Source organism: Chinchilla lanigera, unplaced genomic scaffold (assembly GCF_000276665.1).
Source record: "Chinchilla lanigera isolate Chin_1 unplaced genomic scaffold, ChiLan1.0 scaffold00052, whole genome shotgun sequence".
In the NCBI taxonomy this organism is placed as follows: domain Eukaryota; kingdom Metazoa; phylum Chordata; class Mammalia; order Rodentia; family Chinchillidae; genus Chinchilla; species Chinchilla lanigera.
In genome coordinates this window covers 4,584,356-4,594,018 of record NW_004955453.1, presented here as the reverse complement: position 1 = coordinate 4,594,018, position 9,663 = coordinate 4,584,356, and the positions used below count along the sequence as shown (strand labels likewise).

Below are 9,663 nucleotides of genomic sequence, written 5' to 3'. Positions count from 1 at the left end.
TTTTTTTTTTTTTTTTTTTAATTCTTTATATGTGCTAGATTGAAGTCCTAGATTGAATTTTGAGCCTGATTTTTTTTTTTTTTTAATTCTTTATATGTGCTAGATTGAGGGACATTTGGCTAAAATTTTTTTCCCAATTCATGGGTTTTCTTTTTACTGTTTTGGTGATTTCTTTTGATGTGCAAAAACTTTTCAGTGAGATGAGATCCCAGGGTTTTTCTAAGAAAAGAAATTTCCTCTTTCTCTACAAGGAGCTCTAAATGGACTCAGTTTTATTAGACATTTTATGGAACTGTTGACTCTTACTGCCTTCTCCCTTTGTTGTAGTTTGTATTTCCATGGCCTCTTTACTTACAGTGTTTCCCTTTAAGAATTAAAGAGCCAAGCCATGTCTAATAATCATTTAAACTGTGATTGCAAATTAGTAATTTTTTTTATATAGAATCAGCATATTTACTATAATTCATGCACAAATGTTAAGGACTATATTTGTTTAACAAATTTTTAACCAATAAAATGACATGGAATGTTTTAGGATTTTCTTTTCTTCAAGAACCTTAATGAACAATTAATTTTTTTTTCTTTTTCCAGGATTTGCTTACAAGACATAAGTTGCTCAGTGCAGAATTTTTGGAACAGCATTATGATAGAGTAAGTATGTGAAATATTGCACGAGAATATTTAATCGCATCTGTCATGTTTGTGAATGCTGCTGTCATTCCTCTACTGAAACAAGAGAGAATGTTACCGGTCGGAAGCAGAACCTGGTCTTTTTTATTAGCCCATGTCCCTTTCCATTACAAGAGGAGAGTGGACGTGCTGCTGCATGATAACACAGTAAATGTAAAGGGAGAACTGTTACCTGACTCTTCCACCAGTGGCTGCCTAGAAATAGCAAGGGAGGCAGCAGCAGAGAGCACAAGAGCAGCACCAAGAGGGCGCGGCGGGTGTGGGGCCCTGACTCTGCCCCGTGCCTCCCTGCAGTTGCCACTTGGAGACCTAGAAGTCCTCCCTTATTGTAAAATGAGGCCAGTGGCTTAGTCCCTCAGGAAGTCTCTTCCGGCTCGGAGTCGGTGCCAGCTGTCCCTGGCCATGGTGGACCCCAGAGATTTGTGCCTGCCTCTGCATGCCCTGGGCGGCAGCGTCACGTGTCCTCGCCCACTGTGCGCAGGCTCTGCTCCGCGGAGGGCCCCCTCAGACACCGCCGCGCGCCCCTGTGCCACAGCAGTTTAACGGCACATTGACCAAGATAGAGTCATAACATACCCGCTAAAATCCTCATGTGCCCACAAAATGTGGCTTAGGTTTTAATTCTTCCACTAGTAGCTCATGTCTTCAGAAGCTTAATTATTATTCATATTTCATTGTTCTTTTGCTGTTCAACTGTTTTGTGATCCTGGAAGGCAAAGTCCCTGCTTCCTCATTCTTCTGTGTCCCTTCTGCTGATCTCCCTTCCCACCTCAGCAGCATCGTCACAGTACAAGTGCATCGCTCAGGTCTTAGCCAAAAGGCGGAGAAGCGATGCTCAGTCCCTCGGGAACGGCCCCACGAGTGACTTCAACACTGCCGGTTTACTCTGATTTCTGCCCATGAATTGTTCCTTTTTGTATTCTTTGTCTTAGCTTGAAATGGCAGCACTGTTGTGTCCTCAGAGCCATGTTATTGTTACAGGGGCAGACTCATGGGCTTTAGCGTCAGACTGCTCCGGCCTGGCTTCTCCTGCCAGCCCTCTGCTGGGCAGAGGAGACCTTGGGCAGCTGCCTTACATAAGGGTAGGTGTGGTCTGGGACTCAGCACTGGAAGGCACTAAGTGTTCAGTAAATGCTACTTATTTTAGTATTATTGCCATATGGCCTCAAGCTATTTTTTAAGAAAAAACATGCTAGAGTATCTTAATTTAAAGCCTCCCAGAGATACGGACTAGCTACTAATCTTCAAGAAATTCACTGCATAGCACACCTGTAATCCCAGCACTTGGGGAGGGTGAGGCAGGAGGATCAGCCTGATTTCGAGGCCAGCCTGGGTGGGCTACATAAGCAAGTTCAAGGCCAGCCTGCATTACATAGTTGGACTGTTTCAAAAGACAAAGAAAAATTCACTACAAGCAGTGAAATCTGTTCAGTTTTGCAGTAAAACAGTTTCCTACATGTTACTATTGAATAACATTGCTTAATAGGATTTTAGAAACCCAAGTATGAGGCACTCAGCAGAAATGTGTACAGTGCAAGAAGATCCAAGGGAGAAGGACAATTGATAAGTTAAGGTCAAAATTGAGAATGTTGCACAAAAATGCATAATACCCAAAATACTCTACGGAGTGTGGCACATATCTTAATCCCAGCATTCTAGGAGGATCAGGCAAGAAGGTTGCAATCTCAAGTTCAGCCTGGGCAATTTAGCAAGACCCTGTCTTAAGTTTTTAAAAAAATTAAAAATGTGTAAGGATGTAGGTCAGTGTGAAGGCCCCGGTTTCAGTTATCACTACAGTACTGAAAAAATTAAAAAATACCCTGAATACTTCGGCCCTGAATTATCTAATAACCAGAGTATGGAGGGAAACAAAATCAATTAAAAGACTTTAACATTTGTAAAGTAAAATATACAGTAAAACCTTGGTTTGCAGCATAATTTGTTCCAGAAACATGCTTTTGATTCAAAGTATTTGTATATCCTTTTTTTTTTTTCTGAGACAATGTCTCACTAGGTAGCCCAGACTAATCTTGAACTTGCTGCTGCAGGCCTTCTGTCTCAGCCTCCCAAGTGCTGGAATGACAAGCATGCACCACCATACTCGGCCAAAGCATTTGTTTATCAAATTAAATTGCCCCGTAATACAGGTTCCTCGTTTACGACCCACCTATTTGACTATTCAGACTTAGAACTGCTGCTTGGCTTTATGACCCATCTTTTTTTTATTTTGTACAGTTTTGTACATCTTGTTAATAGAGCCTCCATGTCTTTTTTTTGTACAATACACCTTGTTTGTACAGTACTATAATTTTTCCTGATTGTACTGTACAGTATAATACCATAGTTTATGTTGTTATACAGTACAGTACTGCATGTAAAAGTTATGCCAATAAAAGCAAAGTCATCGAGTTGGAGTTTCCTTTGGCCGTGTCTTTGTTTTGATTATTGTAATGTACATACTATACAGTTCCTCATTTAGCGCAGCCAATTCATTTAAGGACCTAGTCACAGGAACATAACTCAGTCATTAAACGACAAACACCTATAATGGAAACTCAGATGATGCGTTCCACAGCCCAAAAATATTCTGAGAAAAATGATTGCAATACTGTAATACGAAATAATAAAATACAAAATACAAAGAAAACTAAAGGAACCTGCATTTAGCTTGGAAAAGCTTCATGGCTGATGTGAAGTGGACAAAGAGGTTATTGTGTGGGATGACTTCCGCTGTCACTAGAGGGATCGCTGCTGTCTGTTGGCTCAGTGGAACCGTTCTTTTAGTGCAGCTTTAACAAGGAGCCTGTCCCATGACACTTGCTTGTGCCTCCTTCTGATGATTTCGTGGGTTTATGACCCTGCACTGCGGTTAAACCAACTCCTCACTCACCACTACGGCCTTATTTGGATGGTGTTTTTCTACAAAATTTTGCACTGTTTCCCACATTTTACGCATCTGCCTAATCTCATTTGAAGTGAGGCATTCCTCTGCCTTTTTCTCCTCTTCTATAGACAAGGTCTCCTCTATAACCTCTGTTGGGAGAGGATCACCCATAATCCCAGAGAGAGAGGGAGGGAGGAAGGAAGAGGAGAGGAGGGAGGGAGGGAGAGCGGGAGCAGGGAGAAGGAACTGTTGGCTCAGTTGTGATCGTGTGGTGTTCGGCGTCACCTCCTACTTGTAAGACATTGCTCATGTGTCATTATAATCCATTAGAAATGTTCGCTCATTTTGTGAAACACTCGCAGAGCAAGTTACTTGCCATCCAAGGTTTCACTGTGTTCTGGTTGCGGAGAAGCAACAGCCTATTCTATCCCTGGGGTGGAACAGCCAGACCACCCACCCCAGTTAAGGGAGCCAGCGTGCAGGCACAAATGTGGGTGGCACTGTGGCCATCAGCACTCAGCTGAAGACACCCTGAGAACAAGTCTTCAAGGCCCCAGATGTGGAGGAAGGTGTCCAATACTGTTAATTTGTCCTTTGTCCTAATCCAAAGAGAAAAATTCAGCCCGTCTGGTGGAAAGTTGGACTAAAAACAAACTTCTCACGCAGGTCCCCTTGAAAATGAGTTCTCACAAACAGGTTTGTCCTAAGAATTAAGCAGCAGACAGGCACTTTGTGAGGCTGAGGCAGAAGGACTGTAAGTACAAGTCCCACTTGGGCAATTTAGCAAGGCCCTGCTTTTTGAAAACAGGGGGATATAGCTCAGCAGGAAGGCTTTGAGTTCAATTCTCAGCCCAAAAATAAAAAAGAAAACCAACAAGCAGAAAATCTTAACTTGCATTTTCTGTCAAGTATTTGGGGGACATATATTTTGTTTCACTAATTCAAAGGCAGATCCAGCTGCTTTAAATCATCAGTTTGGTGGTGATTTGAGGAAAAAGTGTCCAAAGGCTTCTCCTGAAAAGGACAGTGGAACTTGCCTGCGTGCAGATGAGATGGCCGCACCAGCGCCTCAAAGGCAGCAAAACAGAAGGGCGTGGGCAGCCCAGGGCCAGCCCTGAGCTGGCGGGGCCGGGGAGTAAGTATTTGAGACTTGATGGGCCGTGTGGCCTGTCAGCGCCCATCTGTGGTACTGCAAAAGCCGCCATAAGCAGTCCGTGAATACGTGAATGAGTTCATGTGCAGTGAACAAATGAGCGTGGCCGGGCTCAGTACAACTCCACTTATGAAAACAGGCAGCGGGCCAGCTGTGACCCGTGGACTTAATTTGCGAACCCCTGCTCTAAACCAGATGAGTGGCTAGTGGGGCCCCACCTAAAACAAAGGAACACGTGGGGACAGATGGCGCAGGCATCCTCGCACAAACCTTTCAGAGACAAGGGCCCAAACTGCAACCCAAAACCTACTTAATTTTCGCAAAGTGTCAGCACTGCAATTAAACATAAACACTGAAGTTTTAGTTTAGAAAAAACCACTCACACATTAACAACTTTTGTCTTAAAAACAACAGGCGCACCGTAGTTGGTCACTACTGCCCTCGCACCTACCACAACCAGTGGGAAGTCAGGAAAGCAACAGGGCGACACTAGCCCTGCAAACATGAGAGCGTTTTAAACCTATCCATAGCCAAACAAGCAAAATACAATGGCCTTGTCTACCAAGTGCTTAGAGGACAACCTTTCCATTTCCCACTGAGTCCAAAAAAAGTAGTGGGGATGGAACCCAGGCCTCGTGCACACTAAGCCAGTGCCCTGCCAGTGAGCCCCAAGTGCAGCCTTGTGTCTCTGCTTTAGGGGCTCCTCCTGCCCCTCGGCATTCCAGCCACTAGGAAGATCCGGCTTGCTGTGTTTTGCTGTCCAATTGGAGCATTGTGCGTTCCCAGGTCGTCCCGCAGGCTGTGCGCATCCTTCGGAATCCCCCAGGCAGAGCGTTTCTCCTCACTGCTAAGCAGAATCCCTCTCCTCTAAATTAGAGCCTAAATCGCACCTTCTGTGTGGTCTCCTGTGTAACACAGTGCTGGATTTCTCCTCCCCTAAATCTCTAATTGTTTTCCCTTGCTTGATATGAAAAAGAGCAGGAAACTTTTCTCTTTGTCATTGACTTTGGGCAAATTGAGTTCTCATTCATAAAAAATAAGAGTCCTCTGTTCTAACACCAGAAAACCAGGGCTGACTCAGCTGTGGGGAAGGTGTCAGGGAAGGGTGCTGTGCTTTGTGCATGTGTCCTTGGGGGTTATGGGGGGTTATGGGGGCCTGGATCCAAGTGGATTCTGGGCCTGACTGGAAGCTGTGGGGATTAGTCTTGAGGTCATCAGGGAGATGGTGGGCAGTGCCCCCCAGGAAGGCTTGATGGAGGTGTCACCCCAGGGCCTCTGAGGCATCAGGAAGTTGTGGGCGCCTGTGGCAGCCCAGAACTGGAGTGAGCGCTGGCCTTGGTGGTATTAGGAATCTGCCCTCCAGCTTTATAACATTGTCTATGTGTCTTTTCTCAAATAACCTGATGTGTTTTCTTGTCTTAGTTTTTCAGTGAATACGAGAAGCTACTTCATTCGGAAAATTACGTGACAAAGAGACAGTCACTGAAGGTATAAATTCCTTTGTTTTGTTCTGTTTTATTTTAAATAGGATCTTGCCATGTAGCCTAGCTGGCCCTGAAACTCTGTGTAACCCAGTCCAGCCTCAAGCTCTGAATCTTCCTGCCTCAGCCTCCCAAATTCTGGGATTATAAATGTGGCCCACCACATCCAGCTCTGACAGATTCTTTGTCTTGTATCATTTTCTCTCTTTACCCTGTGTTTGAAGTTTGGATTTGGAGAAAGGAAGACGTGCTATTATGAGTTGTGGGACTTTGGAGGAAAATATATTTGTCCCTGGTGAGGGTTTTTGCAGAAAAGCATGGCACCCCACAATGGTCTGTGTGGGGCCCCTGCGCCCCTCTTTATAAGGCAGGGACTCCATAGGGCAGTGTGCAGAAATTTGAAGCCGGGCGTGGTGGCACAACCCTGTAATCCCAGCACTCAGGAGGCCGAGGCAGGAGAATCGTTGTAAGTGTGAGACCAGCCTGGGCTACAAAGTGAGCTCAAGGCCAGCCGGAACTACATAGCGAGACTCTGTCTCAAAAAGACAAAAGAAAAGAAAAAGAAATTTGAAAGAGAATTTCACGTTGTAGATTTTGAAACCTACCTTTGAAATTTTGGATGGTGCCAACTAGATGAAGGCAGTCTAAGTGTTGAGTGCCTGAGGCTGCTGCCCCCATGACACAGGTTTCCTGTGAGGGGCAGGGACAGCAGGTGACCCAGCCACAGTTCTGGCTGCTTTGTATCAGAACAGGAAGTAGGCAGTTCCAGTTGAAACTTTAAAATGTTAAACTCAAAATGTAAACTGTAGAACAGAGGTTGATAAATGATAGACCGTGCACCAAATCCAGCAACTGCCTGTTTTGAAAGTAAAGGTTTGAAGGAACATAGACACGCCTGCTACATATTGTTAGGGTTGTGTCAGTCTACAGCAGCACATTTGAATAGCTGTCCCAGACACAGCATGGCCTACAAAATCTAAAATATTTATTGCTTGGCACTTACGTAAGAAGTTTGCTGCCCCTGCTCCAGAAAATTCTTACCGCGGTTAGCAGTGCATACCTCTGCCCTCCCACATCCTGTCGGTAAGTGGTCCTGACAGGAACTGCTGTATAGACAGAGTCACAAAGGATTCGGGGGAGAATTGTAATTTTATTGAAAAGTTTTGTCAGGCCCATGTTAAATTCATCTCTGCCCCGAGTTGTACCCTCTGAATTCATATTGATAAAGACTCCATTTTTTTCTTCCCCTTCCAGCCATGGGGAAATCTCACCTGAAGACCGTATCTGTGGAAAGATACAAAGGACATTAGGAGCATCTGTCATGCTTTGTGTCCTTTGATAAGAAAGCTCTCTGCCCTGCAGATACCAGAGGAACCCTTACATCTGACCAGCTACTTCCTTCCTTTCCCTTAAGGCTGTGACTGCTGCAGTCAGGGGACAGTGACAGCCCAGCCTGGGGACACAGCACTGCTGCAGTAGTCCAGGCAGGCGGCGCTGTCTGTGCACGGCTGTGCTAGAGGCCGCCCGCCCCACAGCCTCATGGCCCGGTGTGGAGAATCCGTACCTTGGCCCTCGTCCCTGTCTCCAGCGTTGGTTAGACGGGTCTCTTAGTTCTGTGGCTGCTGAGGTTGGCCATTTTTTCTTCAGAGGTCATGAGGAACTGACGGCAGCCACTGGAACTGCTGCTTCAGTGCGTTATTAGTGTGACGGGGTGGAGTCCCCGTGGCTTTCCTCCTCCGTGGTCCTTGAAGGGCCAGACAGGAGATCACAGGATAGTAGCTTCCAGGGCCAGGGCCTCTTCGCTGGGGAAGAGGAGCTGTATTGGCAAATAACAACCTTTAACAGAGTTTTGGACTCCTCAACAGCGTGGATAAGGAGGGAGAAAGGGACCCTTTGCCATTCAGAATTACCAGCTTCAAAAGGAAGCTTGGGGCTGCCCTTCCTGAGCCATTAGTAATGGAGCCACAACAGACCGTTGCTCCCACAGTTAATTCCGTGGGGAGGCCACACCGAGTGTATCACGAACACACAGAGCAGTGGTGCTTTAAAGATGAATTGTAATTTGTACTCTTTTTGGCAGCTGTATTGGTGTTTATTTTTCTGATGTTTATTTTGCCAGTAGGTACATATTTCCTTTTTAAGACTTCAAGATTTTCGTTCTTACGTCCAAAGAAATTTAGAGAAGTTGGGTGTGGTGGACACGCCTGTAACCCCAGCACTCAAGAGGCTGAGGCAGGAGGATTGCTTCAAGTTTGAGGCCAGCCTGGACTACAAAGTGAGTTCAAGGCCAGCCTGAACTGCATAGCAAGACCTGTCTCAAAAAAAAAAGAAAGGAATTTAGAGTTAACAATCATCTTCCCTCAGAGAACTGAAGGGGCCATTGTTCAGATTTTCTTCGGTTTCTTAGGTTGAACACTGAAATCTATGAACATTTACATAATACTAATTTTTGAGTCTTCATTAAAGCATATACAGGTTGCTTGTCACCTTGGAAGTTGTACATTTTGTGATTCAGATTGATCCAAAGTCTAAACTTTTGAGTTCTTACTATGAATTTTTTGTAAATCCTAAGTAGAATAGATTGATTTTTCTTTCTGTCTCTGTTTCTTTCTCTTTTTTTTTTTTTTTTTTGAGACAAGGTCTCTCTATGCAGTTGAGGTTGGCCTTGGGCTCACTTTGTAGCCCAGGCTGGTCTCAAGCTCACAGTGATCCTCCTGCCTCAGCCTCCCGAGTGCTGGGATTACAGGTGTGCGCCACCACACTTGGGGTAGCATAGATGTCTTACACATCAGACCTTTTTATTTGCTGTGATGACAGGTTACTTCCCTAGAGATGAGGCATCTAGAAACATCAGGGCTCTGGGACAAAACCAGAAAAGCAGTCACACCCCTGCCCAAGAGTGCTGCATCTGCGCCTCCTTCCAGGAGCCCTCACTTGCACGTCAGGGCTCAGGTCCACCATGTGCCTTGCATGCTTGAAGCCCCGAGATGCAGGCACCGTCCCCCGCCCCCATCGCACAGATGCTAAGAGAGAAGCACAGGTGTGTGAGCACCTCCCGGGGGTCCAGAGCACAGGCAGTGGGGGCCGGGATTAGAAGCCAGGAGGTGGGGCCAGGCCCTCCCGGGTTCTACCGCCATGCTGTCCACAAGGGTGCTGGCTCTGCATGGCCCCCCCAGGACACAGGGCAGCAGTTAGAGGCCGGCACGTGGACAGCCTGGAGCAAAAGCAGCATAAACAGTGGTAGCCAGGCATGGTGGTGCATGCCTGTAATCCCAGCACCTGGAGGGCTGAGGGAGGAAGATTGCCATGAGTTTGAGGCCAACGTGAAGTATAAGGCCTGGGTATACTACATACAAACCAGATGTGGTGGCACACACCTGTAATCCCAGCACTCAGGGAGGCGGAGGCAGGAGGATTGTTGCGAGTTGGAGACCAGCCTGGGCTACAAAGTGAGC

The 9,663-nt window shown here is 46.0% G+C and overlaps 1 protein-coding gene across 3 annotated transcripts in view; it reads left to right on the top strand.

The window, feature by feature from the left end:
- Positions 1–9,663, top strand: part of Cab39 (calcium binding protein 39) — an 88,449-nt gene that overhangs the window by 76,960 nt on the left and 1,826 nt on the right. For all 3 annotated transcript variants that reach the window (XM_005395413.2, XM_005395414.2, XM_005395412.2), the window contains exons 6-7: positions 592–651; positions 6,150–6,215. In XM_005395413.2, the coding sequence (XP_005395470.1) occupies positions 592–651; positions 6,150–6,215 (126 nt within the window). The remainder of the gene's footprint in view (positions 1–591; positions 652–6,149; positions 6,216–9,663) is intronic.